This window comes from Lynx canadensis, chromosome C1, assembly GCF_007474595.2.
Source record: "Lynx canadensis isolate LIC74 chromosome C1, mLynCan4.pri.v2, whole genome shotgun sequence".
In the NCBI taxonomy this organism is placed as follows: Eukaryota; Metazoa; Chordata; class Mammalia; order Carnivora; family Felidae; genus Lynx; species Lynx canadensis.
In genome coordinates, this window is record NC_044310.1 from 216269227 (window position 1) to 216291234 (window position 22008).

Below are 22008 nucleotides of genomic sequence, written 5' to 3' on the forward strand. Positions count from 1 at the left end.
AAGGCACATGCATCAGCCTCGCATCCCCATCTGCTTGTGGCCGCCCGTCTTCTCCACTGACCCGTCCTTTCCTGAGCACAGGGTCCTTTGTGATGGGTCGTCCCACCTCCTAAGCGTCTTTGCAGGGCCAGCGGAGGCTGGTTTCTTGGGCGGCCACCCGCCTCGTTTTCATGTCACTGTGGATCGGGTTCACCTTGCTCCCTTCAGACACATCTCTCGTCCTTCTCTGTGATACCCTCCAGCAGCACTGCACGCTTATGCCCTCTGCTTCTATCCCGGCACCCGTGTTTATTTGAAACTGGTGGCATTGCTTGACTTTTAGGTATTTTGTGAATCGCGTTACTATTTCTTGGACGTAACGGAGTGATGAACGTTTCTGAGTTTGCGGAAAATACATAGAAAGTGAGAGGTGTTTGCCCTCAGCTGGTCGTAGTGGGAACGGCTGTCACCTCCTTGTGACTCACGCTGTCTGTTGACGAGGGCATAGTGTGCATGGTGGTGTGGGGTCTCGTCCACAAGAGATGGTGAGCGGGAGGCGTGGGGAATCCGGTCCTTTGTGTCCTCTGTTGTGGGTGGGCGCACCTGACCTGCACCCGTGATGGCCGCCCCGGTGTTCTGGCCAGGGTCTGGCCAGGCCCCGGGACTGGCTCTGTGGAGTCCCCACGGCGGCTGGGGACCCCTCGTCTCTCGTACGTATCGTACAGTCTTGACTGGATCTCCGCTGTGTCCTGTGTTTGGGAGGACCAAAACCCCAGCACGGTCTTCCGAACTGTCAATGGCTGTTGTATTGTGCACATGGGGATTTTCCAAGCCCAGTCATTCTCTGCATGACTTTGTTGGTGGGATTTCAGACAAGACTACCTTAGTGAAAAACAGACCAGAAGTTCACTGACAGCTATAGGGGCAGTTCTGGGAAAGCCTGGGACCTCCTCGGTCTTCCTGATGACAAATGAGCAGGATCAGAGGGTCTCAACTCACCCCCGGACAGTGTGGTCCTGTGGGGCTCGGGCAACGGGGACATTCGAGGTGGGGAGGGACCAAGTTCTAGAAGCTCCTTGGGGTTGGATGGAGCGTGTGTTATGGTTTAGGAGACGCAGACTTGGGAGCAGGAACGGGGCGGGAGTAGCATGAGAACCTGGTCTGTACCATCCTCGGTGTTGTTCTGGCTGGGGAAATGGCACGTTGGGGGCATTTTGACTCTGCGCTGAAGTGAGTTGTGGCACCTGACTTTGCTTTACCTCCTGTTTTACAGATGCCTTTGTGAATAGCCAGGAATGGACATTGAGTCGATCTGTCCCGGAGCTCAAAGTGGTGAGTGGTCCTTCCGGCCTCAGTGGCTGTCCTTCCTTCCTCACCTCCTCACCCCGCAGGAGAGCGGGGCTCTGTAAGAGGCAGGACGTGATGTGCGAGCACGCTCGGCCTGCATCCCGAGGGGGCCTGCTCGTCCTTGGGGCCCAGATTGGGGGGGGGGGCACGCTTCTGGGTGTGTCCCTGGGAAGGGCCAGGTGTAGCTGACCGTTGGGGACCGGAGCCCTGAGTGTGCCTGGGATGGCCACACCCTTCCGTCCATCATTCTGTCTCTCCTGCCCTTGTGCACACGCGTGTGAGAGAGCGTGTCACACACGCATGCACAAGTAGGGCTTTATTTGTCCTCTGCCGGGATGTCATGGGCGGTTTCTGTGATGAGCCGTCAAGCTTCAGAATTCATCGCTTAAACCACGCGACTGGTCGTTCACTGTGTTACAGAGGAATGACATAAGATCAGAAGAAGAGTTTGTGTATTAAGAATTTTATTCTTTCAGTGAGATTATTTAAAGCTTCAAATTGCCTTCTGTAAAAAGTGACTTGGTTCTTTGCAACCACACCTTGGAGCACCTGTAGTCTACACACTCCCCGTGTTAGGATGGAGGGAAGGGACCAGTATAACTTTTTTTTTTTTTTTTCAACGTTTATTTATTTTTGGGACAGAGAGAGACAGAGCATGAACGGGGGAGGGGCAGAGAGAGAGGGAGACACAGAATCGGAAACAGGCTCCAGGCTCTGAGCCGTCAGCCCAGAGCCCGACGCGGGGCTCGAACTCACGGACCGCGAGATCGTGACCTGGCTGAAGTCGGACGCTTAACCGACTGCGCCACCCAGGCGCCCCAGTATAACTTTTAAATAATCATGTTCTTTGTCACGTAAACAGCATTTGGGAGAAGTATCTGTGTGTGTGTGTGTGTGTGTGTGTGTGTGTGTGTGTGTACACGTATGTGTGTGTGCGTATGTTCGTGTGTTTATATGTCCGTGCAAGTATACATACCTGTATACACATGTATATACCTTTGTGTATGTGCACGTATTTTTGTGTGTGTGCATGTGTGTATGTCTGTATACACAGATGTGTGTGTATTTGCCTGGGGTATTTATATGCGTGTGTGTGTATGTAGACACGTATATGCATATGCGTGTGTAGGTGTGTGCTGTGCGTGTGTCTGTATGTTTATATGCAGACACGTGTAGTTGTGTGGTATACGTATATGTTTGCACCTGGGTGTGGCGTGGGCGTCCACTTCGAGCCACTCCAGCGTTGGGCCCTGATGATAGAACGCGGGCAGGCAGGCCCTTCTCGTTCACTCCCAGCAGTGACGGGTGGCTTGGGCACAGGCCCGCTCGGTTCTCCCTGCCCCTCGCGCTCAGCCTTTCCCTTCCTGTGCCCTCTGTCCCGAGTTCCGTGTTGCTTTTAGCAGCTCCAGCCTGTGTGCCAGCGACCCCCCCGGAGGCCCTTGGATGCTTTCTCCCCCTGGGCCCCAACCTCAGTGGTGCTTTGTGGGTGACCCAGGGCAGGGGCACGACCCTTCGGGTGTCTCACTCCTGAGATGAAGAGACGGAGCCAACAAGGGACATTCTGGACCTGGAACAGAGGATATGTAACTTTTGTCACCAGGAAAAACACGTTTTTAAACCTAAGAAACAAAGGGTGACGCGGGAAGGCATGCTGAGATCTGTCCGCACGGTCTCCGTGCCCTCCTGTCCCCTCCTACGTGCCTGTCCCTGCTGCCACCGCTGGGTGTCCTGGTCGGGGGACATCTTGTCCCCGCCGGAGCTCTGACCTTTCTCTGCAGCACCTGCCAGCGGGTTTCCTTCCTGGTGGGAGACGTAAGATCTGTCGGTCCCACCCCCTTCCCGAAGCCGGGCCTCTGCCTTGAAACGGCCACCTCTTTCTGCTTCGCGTTTTGTAACCACGGTACCTGGCACAGGAGTGGTCCCACCAGGCGCCTTCAGGAGACGCCCGTCGAGTGAAGTTTGTCGGCGGCACTGTTGCTGGGAGGTTTGGGGGAAGATGGAGCAATTGCAGATACGCCCCCACTCCCGTGAAACCGCCAAGAGCGCCTGCATGGTCCACGATCAGAGCGCCAGGACGGAACGATGCTGGGGTGACGGTGACGCGGGCCGCGCCAGGAGGCGCTTGCTCTGCGCAAGGCATGTTGTGAGGGCGTCACACGAGCATCTCGCGCTCACCTGCCTGCTGCCCACGACTCGGGGACCGTTGTTACCCGTTGCAAGATGAGGAAACGCTCTCCGAATCCTGAGAGTCTCCCCACGAGCCGCACACAGTCAGCAGGTGGCGGACCTGGGATTTGAACGCGGTTTGCGCTTCTGCACCAGCGGGAACCTCCTCCGACTTGCTGGCCCCACGTGACCACTGGGCGCTTGCAGGGTGGCCCGTGCGACTGACGAGCTGAGTTCAAACTTTTCGTTGACGTTCAGTCAAGTTAAATCGAAGGAGCCGAATGAGGCCGGCGGCTCCCCTTGTGACGGTGTTACAGTCTGACTGTGATCCTTGAGTGTCGAGCTGTCTGATTTGGGGAGTTTGGGGGGGGTGGGTTCTGCCGGAGCCCCCATGTTCGTGCCGGCCCGTAATTGAGAATGGTCACTCCTAAAAACTGGTTTTCTGCTGGTGTTTCAGAAGCATGTGATTTCCTGGAGTGAATGCCTAGAGGTGTAGGAAGGGTTATGTTCGGAGGCAGCATGGATCTGTGCTCCTGACGGGTGACTGTTTCGAGGCTTGCTAGAACGTGCCAGAGGTTGACTACGTCCCGTGGATGAGGAACCAGGACTCTGCCTTCATGCGGAGGAAGTTCTCTTTGTCCTGCCCTGTGTGTGGATGGACAGACCCCGGCGGGACAGACCCGCTCCGGTCAGGGAGCCCTCCCGCCGAGCAAGGGCAGCTGCCCGTCCTCAGCAGGTCCCTTCTGTGCCGAGGAGTTCTCCGCGTCTCCAGAAAGTGCTCCTTTGTTCAGAGGCAGCCCCCTGTGCATCCACAGGGCCGCCGTTGTTCCGCGCCCTCGCACGACATCCCCCGAGACAGGTGGCCCCTTAGGTCAGCGCCTCCGGGATCCCTGACTTCTGTGTCACAGACGCAGCAATTAAATGACATAATCGCAAGCCTCAAGTGGACTCTTTATGTGATATTTTGCAATAAATCTTCTGGAATCTGTCAGAGAAGAGAATCTCAGTGTTTGCTTTCTTTTCAAGCGTGGTGGTACCATGCCTCATGTTTTCTCAAGTTGTGTTCTGCTTGGGTAATCAATGATCAGTTGCTCTTGGATCCGAACGCGGGTCACCGTCCTCGGGCGGCAGGCAGTGGGTGCTCCCTGCTCACATCTGGGCAGAAACAGGAAATACGCCCTCGACGTCTCGCCCGCAGAGGGAGCGTTAGGCACTTGTCACGCCCTCCTGTGGGCTTTCTTTGGATTCCCAGCTGGGATTTTTATTGACGGCCTTGATTGTCTGTTCAACAAACTGCACTAAGTTTAGCAGGTAAGTGGGGAGGTTTAGGATGACAGAAAAATCAGTCTGAACAGAGACGGTGCTCTTTCCCTCTTGTCGCTGGAGAACGTGGAGCAGTGGCCCTGACGGTCGGGGCTCCTCCCCAGGGTGCAGGGCCCGTGGCACCGTGACGGCGTCTGTCTGCCGTCGTGTCATTTTCCGGACGCCTCACCTGTGCTCCTGAGCGGCCCGTGTGAAGCCCGTAGGCGAGGGTGAGCTCTCCTCCTTTTATCCAGAAGCGGTCGTGGAACCCGGAGGAGCTTCACCGCCTAAAAAGCGTTTCGTCCCTTCTTATTTCCTCCTCACAGCCGGCTGTTTGTTTCTGCCAGTGGTTCAAATTAACACAAGGCCCATGGGGTGCCAGTAGAAGGTCTCCGGGGTGGCCTTCCCCCCGCCACCCCCAAGACTCACGGACTTTTCTCCTGAAGGGGAAGCTCATTCTCTGCAGAGCACTGTTGTGCGAGGAGCAAGCAATGTGCCACACGCAGGAAGCACAGACCGAGCAGTGTTTGATTTTGAGCATTTTCCTCCTCGGGAAAGAGAACGTCTGATCTTAATTAAAAATTTAATTTTGCGGCACGCTGGTTTGGGTTTTCTCAGCATGAGCTGACAAACAGCAGGTGCCCTTGAGCAAAAGAATAATTAATAGGTAGAGATTCTCGGCTTATAGAGGCCCCAGGTAAAAAGAAGACAGGAGTCCCGTCGGAAAGGGAAACATCTCTATTTCGGGTCTGCCCACGTCACCTGGCTTTGTGCCCCGGTAACAAAGCATCTCTGTTTGTCCTGGTGCTGGAGCCGCTCACTCGTTTGCTCATTTACGCAGCGGGTGCCGTTGGGAGACTCCCGGGCCGGGTGTAGCACTGGGACCCAGGGGACAGAGACCCAGACCCTGCCCTTCGGAAATTGTCAGCATCTCCGACAGACCCGCATAGTGATGCTGGTAACACAGAGGTCACGAGACGGCGTTGTGAGGAGGGCACTAAGGGGGCTTTGAGGAGAGGTTCCCGGTTGAGGCTGTGCTTTAGGAAGGCTTCTCGGAGGAGGTGACCTCTGAGCCGCTTGCTGAGCAGTGAGCCGGAGTAGTATTTCAGGAAGTGATTGATGAGGAAAGGTCCAGGTGTCTGGAGACAGATAGCAAGTCCTGTCAGGGCGAGGCAGTTTCCAGGAGTCTCTGCTATTCCTGGGGTGAAGGGGGGAGCCTGTAGACAGGCCAGCTAGCATCTGCCCCGTGACCCAGTGTGACTGGGAAAGTGCTTAGGAGCACCAGGGCTCCATGGGAATCTGGGATGGTTTCCACGTTTCCGGTTTGAGAAGCCTGGTGAGGTGTGGCCATAGAGGGTGACGAGCAAACCGGGGCGAGAACGTGCGATCTGGACGTGCTGGGGTTCGAGCACCAGCTTGGGTGGCGTGGGGTGCATGCGGATGACTGGTGGGGGGGCTGGAGAACGAGATTTGGGAACAGCAGGTTGGTCCGGGAGGGCGGGACGTGGCCAGGCGCACCGGGGCCCGAGAGTCGAGACTCTGGAAGAAACCAGGAGACCTGGAGAGTGCTCACGTGGGCTTAGCAGGAATTCCAGGAGGACGCTCCGGCAGGAAGTTTGGAGAAAGCGCGTCTGGTCTGTGGCTTCCGGTGATGGGCTGGGTCAGGAGCAAGAGGGAGGCTAGCACTTTTAGGAATGAGGTCATCTCTGACCTCAGGGCCAGCGTCCCTGTGGCTCTTGGATCAGCACTTGACATTGTGAGGGTCAAGGGCGGGACCAGGAGGGTGGGAGCGAGCTGTGAGCCTGGCCCTGGTGGGAAAGGGGAGGCAGGCTCGTAGGAGGCCACCTGCGTCCGGAGGCAGGGCTCTGGTTTTGTGTTTCTGAAAGAACTGATTTGGGCGTGCTTAAACGCAGAGAGGAGAGATGTGGTGGGGAAGGTACAGTACAGGAGGGGGGTCTCCGATGGGCTGCTTGCAGAGAAGGCAGAGGGCGTGAGGTCCCCAGCACAGGCGAAGGGAAGCCTTCCCAAGGGGCCGGCTGCCCTCAAGTCCATGTCTCGTCTGGCAAGCCTGCTGCCTTGCCAGAGCAGTGGCCCTCCTGACTCTCGATGGGCATTTTTTTTTTTTTAATTTTTTTTTTTTTAATTTTTTTTTTTTTCAACATTTATTTATTTTTGGGACAGAGAGAGACAGAGCATGAACGGGGGAGGGGCAGAGAGAGAGGGAGACACAGAATGGGAAACAGGCTCCAGGCTCTGAGCCATCAGCCCAGAGCCCGACGCGGGGCTCGAACTCACGGACCGCGAGATTGTGACCTGGCTGAAGTCGGACGCCCAACCGACTGCGCCACCCAGGCGCCCCTCGATGGGCATTTTTAACCCAGTGCGGATCCCTCTGCTGCCTTGACCATGGGCCGAGCCCCTGCAGCCCCTCCCCCACACCGTCCTCTCGCGATGTTTCTCAGCTGGCCTGGCTCCGGAACCCCCCCCCCCCCCCCGAGTCTGGTGGAATGTACCAGAATACCCTTCTCACTCCCATTTCACTCTGTCCTGGACCGTGCCCCGTTTGACACAGCAAACCCCGCCCGGGACGGTGAGGGTGCGCAGTCCGTGTCGACGGGCCGACTCAGCCTACGCTCTCCTGATACACCCGCGGCACACGGTGTCGGAAGAAGGCCGCTGTCTGTGGGTTCACACGGCGTTGATGCCCTCTGAGCCGGCAAGGCCGATGAGAGCAGGAGGTGCAAACGGAGGGCACGGGAATCTCTTCCACTTGCGGAGGAGAATTTAATGAGCCGGGTTCGGGCCCTCCAGCCGCTGCTTGCCTATGGTCGCGCTCAGACTTACGTTTTCCCCTCCCCCTGTTTGCAGATCGACGAGCAGAGTGATGTAATGATACTGAACGGTCGTCCGATTCTTTGTTTCAGGGAATCGTGGGTAACCTGGCCAGCGGAAAGTCGGCCCTGGTGCACCGGTATCTGACCGGCACATACGTCCAGGAGGAGTCTCCCGAAGGTACGCTGGGTGGCAGGCCACGTCAAGCTCAGGAGCGTTTAGCTTATGAAAGTTTTCTGTAGCGTATTCTAAATCGTTACTATGATGCATCACACGTTTTGAGAAAGAATAAAATACCAGGCAGTGAAAGTCCTTAGGTATGTTGTTTCTTTTGTAGTATTTTTAGCTAACTGATGATATTCTCTTTGGCATTTGGAGCCGTAGAGTAGAGCCTTGAAATGCTGTTGAATTTATCTCTTATCTAGCAGTCCTGGCGTTTCAAATGTTAATCCAGGGTCACCCCTTTAAACGTGACTCGGACATTTGTCTGTTCCGGATACTAAGTTTGTACATAATCTGCACGTACTGTTACCTAGTGGTAGATAGGAGCCTCTCAGGTTACCACCACCGTATGTTTGAGTATGTTTCCCCCATATATTGTATTCTGAACATTTAAGAATCATTTTGCATGAGAGTAAGAGATTTCTTTTGCCATTAGGCATTTGCTTCTTCAGTTAACATGTTCACATTTTATTTTTTGCTTTAAGTAGAATTAAGGCAGTGACAGGAAGCCACGTAATCCCTGTGTTCTTTAATCCACGTAGAGTTCACAGGAAGTTTTCTGAGTTATATTTTCTCTCCGTGTAACCTTTTAAAATCCAACTCTGAGACACTGAATTTCTGGTTCCTTCTTTTTCTTACTGGCTGTTCCATTCTTTGCAGATATGGACGCAGGTAACTATACATTTTCTTCATGGCAGAACTTGTCTTGTTGGAAGAGAGAGGAGAGACACAACTTCGCACTGTAGTGTTCCCTTGCCTCCTCGTTCTGTGTATCATCCGATTTTGTTTCATTTCATCCTTTTATTTCAGTTAAACATTTCACCCTGTTTTGTCCCTTAGATGTCTTCTTAGCAGTAGTCCTGAGTAGCTTCCCATGTTTCCTGTAACACCTGTTCTAGCATTTAACTCTTGTCCTGGATCCCGTGTAACCATTCAGAAGAGTCTGGAAGGCTGGCGTTCTGGGGCCCTTCAGGGCTCTGCCGTCACTGTGCAGAATTTTGCAACCCTGTCATCACGGCCTCGTGGTGGTCACCTCAGGGAAAGGCCCGCTTTTCCGTTACCCGTGTGGAGAGGGGGGTTTAGGGAGATGGGTCGTGGAGGCTCCTGGGCGGGGATCGAAGGGAAGCAGGGTGTCTATCCGATGGAAAACGTATATACCTGCTAGAAAATGGCATGGTTTGGAGACAGGGGTCGGTGGGGGGGGGCGCAGTGCAGGGAGGAGAGAAGGTTCCAGGTCTTTCTGACGTCTTTCCTGGGACCTGTGCCTGAGTCGTGCTGGTGTTGGATTTGTTCCTTGGTATCCGAGCGTGGAATGTAGCCATGGTCGTTTTGATTCCACCTGGAGAGTCAGAGCAGTTTTCTCGGGCTTTCTACTCACTCGTCGGGGTTAGGCGTTGTATAGGTCGGTGACCCCAGATGCCGAAGGACTGGCTGACCTGACCTCAGATGATCCCCTCCTCCAGTAAATCCACTCGCGCTCTCCTCAGATGCTCTGATTTCCACCAGGGGCCGCCGGTGATGTGGTGTGGGCCCCTGGTTTTGCTGCCAGTGCTCTGGCGTTGGGACACCAGTCCCTGAGCCGTGGATGCCGTTCTCGTCCCCACGTGGTGCTGTTTTGTCATTATTATAGCTTCTGCTGTTTTCCCACTTGCTATTTTCGGTCTGTTCTATCACATTTGGGCCTGTGGTTTCTTTGCCGGGGGCCCTTATATTTTGATGAGCATGAAGGCATTTTTCTTGAACGTTCATACTTCAAAAGTAAAATTTGTACCCAGTGGGGTGACTTAAACCGTGGTCTCTAATGAACCCACTTCCTTGACACCTTTTACTCTACTAAAATTTCATGGCATCGCATACAGTTACAAAAGTACATTATTTTATTTATTTATTTATTTTTTTATTTTTTTTTTTTTTTTAATTTTTTTTTCAACGTTTATTTATTTTTGGGACAGAGAGAGACAGAGCATGAACGGGGGAGGGGCAGAGAGAGAGGGAGACACAGAATGGGAAACAGGCTCCAGGCTCTGAGCCATCAGCCCAGAGCCCGACGCGGGGCTCGAACTCCCGGACCGCGAGATCGTGACCTGGCTGAAGTCGGACGCTTAACCGACTGCGCCGCCCAGGTGCCCCAAAAGTACATTATTTTAAAGGAGAGCGTGTGACTACACCAAAGGCCGTCCCTGTCCTCGTCGGCAGAGTCTCATCCCCCCTCCCCTCCTCCAGTGGCGCCTGTGCCCAGGGCCCCCTGGACCAGGGGAAGGACTGTCAGTGGTCTTTTCTCAAGGGCTCAGCCCACCTGTCTTCTCATGTGACCCCAGGTCATGGGTGGGGCTGCCAGGTGGCCCCAGTGGACCTGCGTCAGGGCCGCTGGCTGCAGAAAGAACTGGGGCAGGTGCCCCCCTGTGCCTGGAAACCCCATAAGCCCCAGTGAATCTTTGTTTCCCAGGAGCTGTCTGCATGTGCCTTCGTGGAACCAGGCCTGTGGCCATGTCCTTGCCTGTCATGCAGGGGGACCAGGGAGCCACCCCCCACTTCCTGTCCACTTGCCTGGGCCTCTCGTGCAGGGGCACCAGGGAGCCGCCCCCCACTTCCTGTCCACTTGCCTGGGTGAGTTTCAGAGCTGTAGGAGAATCCGGTTGTTTCTGAAAGGACACGAACAAGGAAAGCCTGGGTCTCTCGCCGTCTGGCCACACTGAAGTTCTTTCTCACCACCAGGGAGTCTGTACCTGGAAAGTAATTATAGTTCTTGTCGGATGTGTTAACATCGACCGAGCGCCTGTGCCCGCCTCATTGAGAAGCTTTACACTCAGAACGTTCTGGAGTCGGGACGTACCAGAGTCGTTGCCCAGGTTTACGGAGCACGTCCGAGCAACGGAATCCCGTCCCACGAGTGTGGACGGCAGGTGAAGCCGATTAGAGCTCAGCCCCACCTGCCACAGCTCACAGAGGCCAGAGGTCAGGTTCGAGGGCAGCTAGCTGCTGACGGGCATCTCCATCGCCACGCTGGGGGTGGTGCCCTTCAGGTGAGCTGCAAGGCCTGTCCGCTGCTTCTGGCTTGTCCTCCTTTTCCTCTCGCAGCTGCCGGGGGACCAGCTGCCTCTGGCCGCACGCAGGCAGTGACTTAAGGCAGGAGGATTGTTGCTGCCGGGACTGTGAGGTCTGCTTGCGCACCTGGCGCCCTCCTGGAGCTCTCCTGTTCCCACCTGGTTGTCCCTTGATTTAATTAGCGTGCAGTGTCCTTTAGCGTCACTCTGACCTGTCACAGGATCTGTGGGTTGCTGGCTGTGTGAGGTGGCGAAGGCCTGCTGTTTTCAGACGAGTGTGCTCTCCGTAGAAAACTCTGGCATGGGATGACCCCAGACATTTGCCGGAACGTACTTTGCATCAGACTGGTCGTAGCTGGGTTTCTGAGGATAACAGCTGTTGTGTTTTAGTCGTGTGATTCCTTCTCGCTGGTATTTTATCCTCGTAGTAGAGAGAGTTGAGCAACACGATTTCGGTAATTTTAAAGATGCAGTTTAAATGAGGGACGGATTTAAATATTTTGTGTATTTTTTTTTAATTAGTAAATTAGCAATGCACAAGTGGGCACCTCAGCAGGGAGCCAGTGATCCCATCAGAGGAATCCAAGGAGTAAAATTTTGTGCAGGCGGATATGCGTTCAGCCGTGCATGTGCATGTGTGTGCATGTGTGTGTCTGAGTCCTAAGGTCGCCCTGACAAATTACTACAAACCAAGTGGCTTAAATCAGCAGAACTTCACTGTCAACGGCTGTGCAGACCAGAAGCCTGAGGTGAAGGTGTTGATGAGGTTGGTTCTTTCTGGAAGGCTCTGAGCGGGAGTCTCTTCTGTGCCTGGCTGCTGACAACCTTCGGCTCCTTGGCTCGTAGACCCATCACTGCAATCTCTGTCCCTTTCATGCGACGACATTCTTCCGGTGCCCTTGTCTCGGTGTCCAGATTTCCCTCTTTTCGTGGGAACGGCAGTCACTGGGTGTAGGGTCCCCCCTCATCCCCCCGTTCTCTAGTCTGACCTCATTTTCATCACATCTGCCAAGACCCTCTTTCCAGATGAGGCCACGTCACAGGTGTCGGGGGCCGGGACTCGAATATCTCTCTTGGGGGCTGGACTCCAACCCACGAATGACCCTCCGTGTTTTGCGCACACGATGTGTCAGCAGAAGCTGCAGTCAGCGCCGTGAAGTTGCCCTGTTCCCTCCCGGGGCAGGAGGAGCGAGAGGTGACCCCCGCTCTTCCCGGAGCCTCACGGACACGAGATGAGCGTGTGCGTGTGTGACCTTCACACCTCTGATGGGAATTTCACGGCTGCCGTTCCCCTGCAGTAGAGACAAGATGAAAATGACCCCTTTGCTCTCAGCGCCCTATTAATGGCTGCGAATTAGAATTGTGAATGATGTTTTGGGCATGGAATTAGAGTCTCCACCTCGTGTAGGTGCTTAATATTCACGGTGCATCCCTCCTTCCCCACCGCAGACCTCCGTGACCACCATTCGGCGTTTAACTCTCTCCCCTCAAAACTGAGAAAAGGAAAACAGGAGAGGAAACCAGGCTCTCCAGGGTTAGTGGGAATTTGATGGACACTGTGGACCTGCCCCGAGCCACTTGACCCCGGGCGGGCTGGAAGATTGTGGGTTGTGGCGTCCCGGAGACACTTGGAGCTTTGAAACGGAGTCGTTCCCCTGAGACCCTGTCTCCGTGACATCCCTACGTTCTTCTCCCTCATGCCGTGGGCCCTGCCGAGCTGTGCGGATGGCTCGTGCCGAAGCATCTGGAGCCCGGGGACCTCACACCCAGAGCTGCCTTTGTGTTCGTGGGGTAGGGGACGGGCCCAGAGCTAAGATGAGACTCAGCTGTCCAGTGGATTGAGTGGGAGATTATAAGGTTGGTGGAGACAGGCTTAAGAATGTCCGTGGACCCTCCTTCCTGGGATAATAAGATTAACTGCTCTTCGCTAATTTTTCAAGAAAGTACCAGAACTAAACAGGGCAGAAGGTGCCAGGGTGTCCGTCCCTAGTTGTGGGTGTCACGTGCAGCTGGACAGTTCTCTGGTCACTGCCCCCTGCAGCAAGGGCTTGCTGGCGGTAAGGTCCCCGCGAGCTGGCCGTCCCTCCCCCGTTCCTGCCCGCAGGACTCTGCCTGCGTCGGTCTCTGGGCAGCAGATAGGTTCTCAGGAGCACATGTATCCGAAATAGTTTTTTAATGAATGTTTACTTAGTTGCTTAGAAACAAACCATGTGGTAAACACTTAGCCATATTTTCTGGGACATATGAAATGCGTTTAGGCCGTCTGCCCCCAAAATCCTTTCCAAATCAAATAAACGTGAAAAAAAAAAAAAATTTTGTCCACTACCACTGCTCAACAGATGTTAGGGCTTATTTCTAAACACGTCCTTTTGTGCTGTTTAACGTTCCAATGAAAAAATCTGTAAACTCTAATAAAAGTTGAGTTGTTTTGAAGCCCAGCCGTTTAAATGTTTTCAACATAATTTTAGCATGTTACTCGTAACCAAGTGATTATGTGTACATGATAATTTTTTAACGAGGATTATCTGTAACCCTTAAGGTGACGAGCAGCCTGCCAGTAGGTTGCTTTAATAGATCGAGCAGAAGTCCGGTCTTTCACATTCCCTAACTATTTCAAAGCAGCCTCTGACCGTGGAAGTTTCACTGAGCTCTCCTTCCTTCCGTCCATAGAACAGTCCGTTAACTCTGTCCTCTCCCAGCTAGGCCATAGGGAGGCTTAGGTGATGTTGTCCAGAGTAGGTGAAGGCTACTAAAATTCTTAGTAGAGCCACCAAGAAACAATAAAAGAGAGGCATATTCTCTATGGAAAAGAAAGCTGTAAACTAAGAATAAGGAGGGCGGTGCCTGGGGGGCTCAGCCGGTTGAGCGTCCTGCTTCGGCTCAGGTCGTGATCTCGCGGTTCGTGGGTTCGAGCCCCGTGTCGGGCTCTGTGCTGACGGCTCGGAAGCAAGAAACTGCGGGGCTACTGAGAGTCGCTACCTTCTAGATGGAGAGCAGAAGAGCCTCCTGGGTAAACAGCTATACTTCACGGCAGCGACCGCTGCGTGGCCGGTGAGTCTCTGAGCACCCAGAAGGGGGCGTGCCGGCTTGTGCCACGGGACTCGGAGCCCCCATGCGGTCCAGTGCATGCTGTCCGCACAGCCTCTGCCTTCCTGAGACCCCTCTTGACGTCACGCGTTGTTGTCACCACACTGTTTCCTTACTAGGAAAGAGGAGAGGAGGACTCGTTTCACTGTTGCAATTACAGACGATTTTTTCCCACGGAGAGGTTAGCACCAAAGGTGTTTTTTTTTTTAGGGCTTTAAACGCGTGACCTTTGCACTGCAAAGGAGAAAACAGTCACTGGGTCTGTCAAAGCTGAACCCCCCTCCCGGCCACTCAGGTGCCCTCGCCCTCGACCTTTGCCACATGTGTCCCCGTCTTGGGCCCAGGTTCTCGTCATCTTGGCAATTGACGCCCATCCCAGGGAATCCGAATGGCAGTGGGACCGTGTGCCACTGGCCCGGGCGGCGCCTGCCCTGGTCTGGCAGCCACGGGGTCCGTGTGTGTTGTATTAGCCTAGACCCTCGAGCGGAAGGGACGGACTGGATGAGCAAGTTCAGTGCGCCTAAGTAGAGCAGAGATTGATTTACTTGAGGACCGGGAGCAGCGGAGGGCGTGGGTTTAGCTCTGGAAAGTCCCTGCTAATCCACGTAAGCTCGTGAGGAACCGCCTCTCCCACTTCTTGCCCCCGTGGGCTTCGTGCTCAGCTAGGTCTCCCCCCTTGGTGGCAGGCAGTTCGTGGGTGGCCTCGTGACCCCGTGATCCTTAGTGTTCACAGCAGATGGGGGAGGGTTGATTGTTTCTCTCCGTGGCTGCAGCAGCCGGTCAGACGCGGCCCCGGCTGCCTTGCTGGAGCCCCGTGCTCCTCCTGTGTTGTAACCACTGGGGGGCTCGTAGCTCTTCTCCCCTGACTCACGGGTCGGGCGTCTCTGTTTGCACTGTGACAACCAGGTGCCCTGGAAATGCCGCGGGCACGGTTGAACTCACCCCAGCGCTGCCCCCGGCGGATCTCTCCCTGTGACTCCTGCAGTGTCCCTTTGGCTGCGGACCTGGGGCTTTTCGGGCATTGCTTTTCCTTCTTGGTTTTCAGGGGCACAGAACTTTGGAATGTTAGGCATTTGTTTGGATCCTAAGGTAGCAGCTCTCAGAACCGATTTCCTGCACCCCCCTCTGCACTGTCCTCTTAACTCACCACCTCTCCTTCCCCCTCGCTCTGTTGCATGGGTCCTGGGAAATGGGAGAGATCACGTACCTGTAACCATTCCTTGGCTAGGGCGATCTGACCATCGGGGCGGAGAGGTTTTCTGTGGAAGGCAGTGCAGAAAGGGAGAGATCCCGGGCCGAGGCCAGCCTTGGGGCGAACAGAGAAGAGGGTGAGGGACACACCGTGCCCGGGGCAGAGAGGAGGGTGCGGGAGAGGGAGGCGGGGGTTGGGAGAAGCTCCCTGCGTGGTCGTGGGTCAGGGTGGAGAGGAGGCTGGGAGTGAACTTGAAAGTACGGAGCTGACCTTTCAGTCGTGGCCGATTAGAGGTGGAGCTGTTGGCGTCGGCGTCGGCAGAAAACGTTGCATTCCGTGAGACCGCACTCGCTTGACCTCACGGCTCTGAGCGCAAGCTCCCCTCTGGGGTTGTGGCCAGCTCCAGGGGCAGGACTCGGCGAGAGGGAGGTAGAAGTCAGCAGCCGTGAAATAGGCCAGGTGCCAGGAAGAATCCCTAGGGGAGTCTGTGGTATCCTGAAAGTGCCCTTGAACTCGCCTCTGGGTCCTGTGCTCCTGCAGGAGTCAGGCGTCTCCGGCCTGAGGGCAGGGCATCCGCAGGAACCGGCCGTGTGCTCTGGGAAGGACCGGGGCCGGTCGTGTGTGTGTACACGCGTGCACACGTGCACAGCTACCAGTGGCTAAAGGTCACAATTTTGTATGGTTCACGTGAGTTCGCAGGCGACCGACCCAGGCCAGAAGCGAAAACCAGATTCTACTTCAGCGTCATGTTTTATCCATCCTGGCCGGCTTCCTGGAGGTGGTGTGTTGGGAGACTCTGAGGCAGGACCTAGTTCAGGGAGAGTATGAAGCGTGATGAGGAGGTGATGCCTGTCCTGGGTCTGGAAGCTGCTTGTGTTCTGTTCCCGTGGCCCCGGGGAGCACCGGGTGCGGCCGGCACTCGTTACCCTTTTCTGAGCCCCGCCCCTCCATTTTTCTTAAAAGTGTTTTGTTTATTTTAAGCCATAACGTCACAAACAAAAGAAGAAAACAGCTCTTGCTCTTTGAGGGCCACTTGAGTCTGTTGATGGTGTGGAGAGTGTGGAACCCCTGGGCTTGCGGACAGACCGTCTCTCTTCGTACTGCAGGACGAGGGGAGCGGGTCCGGGCTGCACCGAGCAGGGGGTCAGCGCCCGGCCCAGCACGGGGGGTGGGGGGGTGGGGAGGGGAAGGCCTGTCAGAGCGCAGGGGCGGGGGATCCCTGCATCGCCTGACAGTGGGTCAGGGCAGTTGCTCTGTGAGTCTGGGGGCCCTCGTGAGAAATGGCTGATGTAGGAGCCTTCTGGAGGCAGTCGGGGAGGCCTGACGGGCCATTGCTGGAGCCTGGCTCTGGAGCGGGGTGTGGGGACGAGCTCTGGAGGCTGGAGCTGACGGACGGATGGATGGAAGGAGCTGCGGGCACCATACGTCCAGGCCCCCCATGGCCCCGTCAGGGGTGCTGGCTGCTCGTGGTTCGTCCGGGGCCCTGCGCCCTGGCACGCTCTCTGGCCTGGGCCGGCGCCCGACTGTGCCCCAGTGGCCGCTGCAAGCTAATCTCGTTCCGGGATGTTCCAGACGCAGCTTCCTGGGCCTCGCAAGGTCAGCTTCGGCCTCAGAGGCAGTGACACACAGGGACCCCCCCCCCCCCACCCCAATCAGTGAGGGCGCCCGGGGCAGTTCTGTCTCCTGCCAGGCCTTGGTGCAGCCCCGCCCACGCTCCGTGCTGGCCACCTCAGGTGTTCTTGGGGACGAGAGCCTCCCTCTATCAAGGATGGAGACAGGCCTGGACGCAGAACCTCCTGGACTCCTTCCATTTAAGTAAATACACTGTTTCCATGGGACTGTAACAGTTGCAGAGAGAAGCTGGAAAACAGCCGTCTGAATCATAACGTGGACAATGTGCAGGCGTCGCCATCAGCATCAGAAATGGCAGAGGCGAGACGGACTCTCCAGCAGGGCTCCCTCACCCCTGCTCGGGCTGTTACGCCCATGAGCTGAAAGACTTGTTGCTTTTTTAAAGCTTTGTAAAAATAAGCCAGTAAACACCCAACAGGAAAGAATACGGCCCACGGCGCCCGATACGCTTGGTACCTGGCCCTTTACAGAGACAGTTTGCTGACCCCTCACTCTGCAGAGCATAGAAATGACGTCAGTTCGTTGAAACATGTAGGATTTCTTGGTTTCTCTGTAGGGTCCCATCTAACAGCAGCCTTTTTTAATTTCTTGAAGCAGATACCTGACTGATGATCAAAGAATGGTGAGGGAGCATTCCTTAAAGATACTACTTTTACGTATTCGGTTCTCAGATCGCGTATTTTAAAATAGAGTTTACGTGACGACAGCTTATGTCTTTAACGGGAGGTTATTTTCACACGGGTAACACTAGCTGAGAACAAGGAGTCTGAGGGACTGAGAGGCCATCAGCCAGCGCGCCGGGAGCTGTGTTCCCCCGCTCGCTGTCGCTCACGTCCTGACCCTCCAGCCCTCAACACGCACGTCAGGCCCCTGGGGTGTCGCCGGTCCAGGAAGCCTTGTTTAAATATTCCGGGCGGGGAGTTTGTGCCCAAATCTGCAGTGCTCTCTGTACCTTTACGTTTTCTCAATGCTTAAAATAAATGTGCAAAATATTAAAAATAAAGCAGCCACCAGTATATTTTACCCCAAAGAAACAAACGTGCAAGACTAAATATACTTTGTTAGGTGTCACCACACAAGCTATTTCGGGGGCAGCAGTGGATGCTGGAATGTTCAGGCATGACCACAGCGGTGGGTACTGGAACATTTGTAATAAACAGTTTACTGATTTGCTCATAAGTCAGCAGGGCCCGTCATTACGTGACTGCTCTCCCTAGACGGCAGATTCGGGACCGGGCGCCCCAGCCCTGGCCCCATCCGCTCTGGGTTCTGGGGGCAGGCTCTGCACCTGCTCATGGTGCCCATCCCCCTCCCCCGCCCATCCCCCACCAAGCCTGGCCCTTCTTCCCCGCTTCCTGTCCTGCCCGCTGTCCTTGACGGTAAGTCCATGAGGGCACAGGTTCTGTCTTGTTCCCTCGCTCCCCGGCACCGACGCTGTGCGTGGCCCCCGGTGGGGCTTGCTCAGTGCTAGTGGTGGTTCAGACCAGGGTTCGGTCCACCCGGTGCCAGGAGGAAACGCAGAATTGGCCAGGAAGCAAGTCCCAAGTGGAGCTGAAGGAAGGGATCACACATGGCGACACCCGCGACTCGCCTGCTGCTAGCGAGAACCAGAGTGTCATCAGAGTGCAAATCGGATGCGTTCTATTCCTTTGTTCCCTTATCACTTGCTCACGTGGAAGCCTGGCCTGAGATTAGAAACACAACCTTATGTTTAGGTGAGAGTCTCTTCTGTTGGGAGAGACTTGGAGCATCTTCTCTGTCGCGCATTTGGAGAAACGCTGTAGAGGACTTGCTGTTTCGTGAGCTGTTTCGACTCTTGTTCTCCCAGGTCTTCTGGAACACGTGGAGTTAGGACCACGTACGGGGCAAGTCTTGGTTCTCCTGTGCGAATCGGAGCACCGTCTGCGGCCGTCTGGTTGCCGCTGCCTTGGTGCCCTCTGGTTTCACCGAGTTTGCAGGGTGAGCCCCTCTGAGTGTGAGTTTGCCTTTGGAAATCACAGAGCTGTCATTGTGACGTAGCGTAGCGGTTTCTAGCTGATGTGTGCGAGGCCCCTGTGACGTTTGAGGACCCTGACGGGCAGCTGGCGTGACCTAGCTGGTGCCCCCTCCCCATGGCCGCAGGGGCTGCCATTACCTGAGTTTTCACAGGAACCACTCAAGGTGGGGGCCCGGGGTTGGCCGCGGTGGCGGCTGTGCGTCTGTTCCCCTTTGTTGCCGGAAGCACCCGCACCCAACCTCACGACTTTGCAGATCGCCGGCTGGGCTCAGGACGCTCGGAAGGAGCCGGGGTCCCTGCGTGTGCTGAGCTCTGCCGTCCACTGCAGGTGCCTGACCCCTGGCACTGAGTTACTGGGGAAAATACCGGGTTCATGGGAGGAGTGCAAGTGAGCTCTGGGCTTTGGGTCCTAGTTTCTCCAAACAGGAAAATCCCGAGTGTGTGGCGCCAGGGCGGACTGAGTAGGTCCGGTGGGGGGGTAGGAGGGGCGGGCTCTGAGCCCAAGGGCCAGTCGAGTGCCGGAGGAGGTCTGGCTCGTGACGCCAGGGCTGGAAACAGAGGCCGGACCCAAGGCTAGAGGCCCGGGTGGTCGGCATTATGCCTGGAGCGTGCGGTGAGGGCAGGCGGGCGGGAAGTCATTCGCACGCACGGCGTTCCCCGCGTCTCAAAGCGGACCCCGGACACCTGCAGAAGGAGACCAGGTGCCTTGGGCTCTGTGGCCCCCCTGCCTTCTGGAGTTGATGACAGCCCAGAGCTGACCTTCTGGTGCTCTTATCACAGAGGACTTTGAGGGGGGTGGGGGGGAGGGATAGTACTATCGTATTCTAGAGAGTGCTTTTGTGGGGTAGGGGGAACCCATAAAACTTAATGAGAATGCTGCCGGGTCTGTCACTAGATCTTGAAAATGGGAGACTGGCCGGGGCCACCCACCCCACACACCTGCCCGGAGTTGCTAGGTTTATTTTAGCCTTAAAAACGACATCAGCTGGGGGAGAGAACTCTCCCGTAGGTTTCACATATTACAACACTGCTGGTGTACGTATCCCTCAGAGCCCTTGGAAGCTAAGAGTGAGGAAACAAGAACTTTGGAGTAGCAAAACCGCTTCCACAGACGTTTAATTTTCCACCTTCTGCTCGAGCAGCAGCTGCGGATTTCCACAGAGCCCCTGAGTGGGGCCCGTGGCACGTCGCGGGGGTCCACCGGTCACACTGCTCGTCAGGGGCGGCAGAGGAGCTCTGTGCACACGAAAGAGCGCCTCAGCTTCTCCGGTTCCAGCGTCTTGTCTGCCTTTCCGGCCGGTTAATTTTGGTGCTGTGGGCGTGAGGTCAAGAAAACCTGAGCTGCCCGAGTGACGCTTCAAAGAAGTACCTTAGCGACCTGTGTGCTCTTTTGGGGTGCCCTTCCAGTGACTAGATCCCGGAGTGTTGAAGGAAAAGGAATGGCTGTGCTTTCACAGCCCCCACCTTGCAGTAACGAAAGCGAGTGCTCTCCTCGCGCAGAATCGTCCAGACGGCGCCCCCTACGTCACGGCCAGCACTAAACGCACCGTGGCCTACCCTCGAGTCAGCCGGTGAACTGTTTTCAAGTGACTTCTGTCTCACGGAAGGCTGTCACCACACCTGTGCCCGGCTTGTCGGTCATGAGAAAGCGGGACGTGTCCCGTAGCGTAGCAAGGCGCTCGTCCGCATAGATTTTAGGCGCAGACACGTGCAGGACAAGGTTTCTAAAAGGCCAGTCTGAAGCCGCCGCTCTCCTGACATTCCAGAAGGTGGTTGTCTGAGTTTACATCGGAGTTTGCTGGACACACTCAGATCTGTGTGCACCACGTACTTGATTTGTTGTGAACTGTGATACAGTTCCAGAACCAGTTGTGCGTATATGAAAATGCTCACTGAGTCGACCATGTAACAAACACTTGTTTTTAATGTTTGTTTATTTTTGAGAGCGAGAGAGACAGAGTGCAAGCAGGGGAGAGGCAGAAAGAGAGGGAGACACAGAGTCCGAAGCAGGAGGCTCCAGGCTCTGAGCTGTCAGCACAGAGCCTGACATGGGACTTGAACCCACGAACCGTGAGATCATGACCTGAGCTGAGGTCAGACATTCAACCGACTGAGCCACCCCGGCGCCCCAAATTGACCTTTTTTTTTTTTTTTTTTTAATTTTTTTTTATTTTTTTTTTTTTTAACATTTATTTATTTTTGAGACAGAGAGAGACAGAGCATGAACAGGGGAGGGTCAGAGAGAGGGAGACACAGAGTCTGAAACAGGCTCCAGGCTCTGAGCTATCAGCACAGAGCCCGACGCGGGGCTCGAACTCATAGCCCTCACGGACCGCGAGATCATGACCTGAGCCGAAGTCGGCCGCCCAACCAACTGAGCCACCCAGGCGCCCCAATTTTTTTTTTTTTTAACATTTATTTATTTTTGAGACAGAGACAGAGCATGAACGGGGGAGGGGCAGAGAGAGAGGGAGACACAGAATCGGAAGCAGGCTCCAGGCTCTGAGCCGTCAGCCCAGAGCCCAACGCGGGGCTCGAACTCACGGTCGGTGAGATAGTGACCTGAGCTGAAGTCGGACACTCAACCGACTGAGCCACCCAGGCGCCCCAAATTGACCATTTTTAAAAGCCTGGCAGCCTCTCTGGACAGAAGGCCTTTTGAGTAGCTTTGAAAACCTGCTGCTTGCTGAGAAACCCCACCTTTGCCGGCAGGGGCAGTGTTTTGCCAGGGCCCCCGTTTCCTTACTTTGTTTTTTGTTTTTAATGTTTGCTTATTTTTGAGAGAGAGCACATTTGCACAAGCTAGGGAGGGGCAGAGAAAGAGAGGGAGAGAGAGAATCCCAAGCAGGCTCCGAGCTGTCCGTACAGAGCCAAACACAGGGCTCAAACTCACAAACCATGAGATCATGACCTGAGCTGAGACCAAGAGTTGGACGCTTAGTGGACTGAGCCACCCAGGCGCCCCTGTTGTCTCATCTTTAAAGTGACGTGGAGGGTCTGTGTCACTTTTTCCTGGAACATCCTATGGTCTCTTGATCAGCAGATTCAGATCTTTTCTGCATTTGTGGAAAATTCCTTTGCATTTTATCTCTGAAGGGTCTCGTAGTTCTTTCTGGAGGAATTTGTTGTTAGCGGCCGTATTTATCCTTTTGTCAGACTGGTCTGCCTTCCTGTCTGCTCACTTGTGCCCAAGGACTTTATCTCCAGCT

At 55.2% G+C, this 22008-nt stretch overlaps 1 protein-coding gene across 7 annotated transcripts in view; it reads left to right on the forward strand.

Moving 5' to 3' along the window:
• The window catches only part of AGAP1 (ArfGAP with GTPase domain, ankyrin repeat and PH domain 1), a 554001-nt gene that overhangs the window by 186448 nt on the left and 345545 nt on the right, over positions 1-22008 (forward strand). For 4 of the 7 annotated variants that reach the window (XM_030325013.1, XM_030325015.1, XM_030325017.1 and 1 more), the window contains exons 2-4: positions 1253-1311; positions 7719-7806; positions 8509-8520. In XM_030325013.1, the coding sequence (XP_030180873.1) occupies positions 1253-1311; positions 7719-7806; positions 8509-8520 (159 nt within the window). The remainder of the gene's footprint in view (positions 1-1252; positions 1312-7718; positions 7807-8508; positions 8521-22008) is intronic. The other 3 variants (XM_030325014.1, XM_030325016.1, XM_030325018.1) reach the window with 1 other exon arrangement.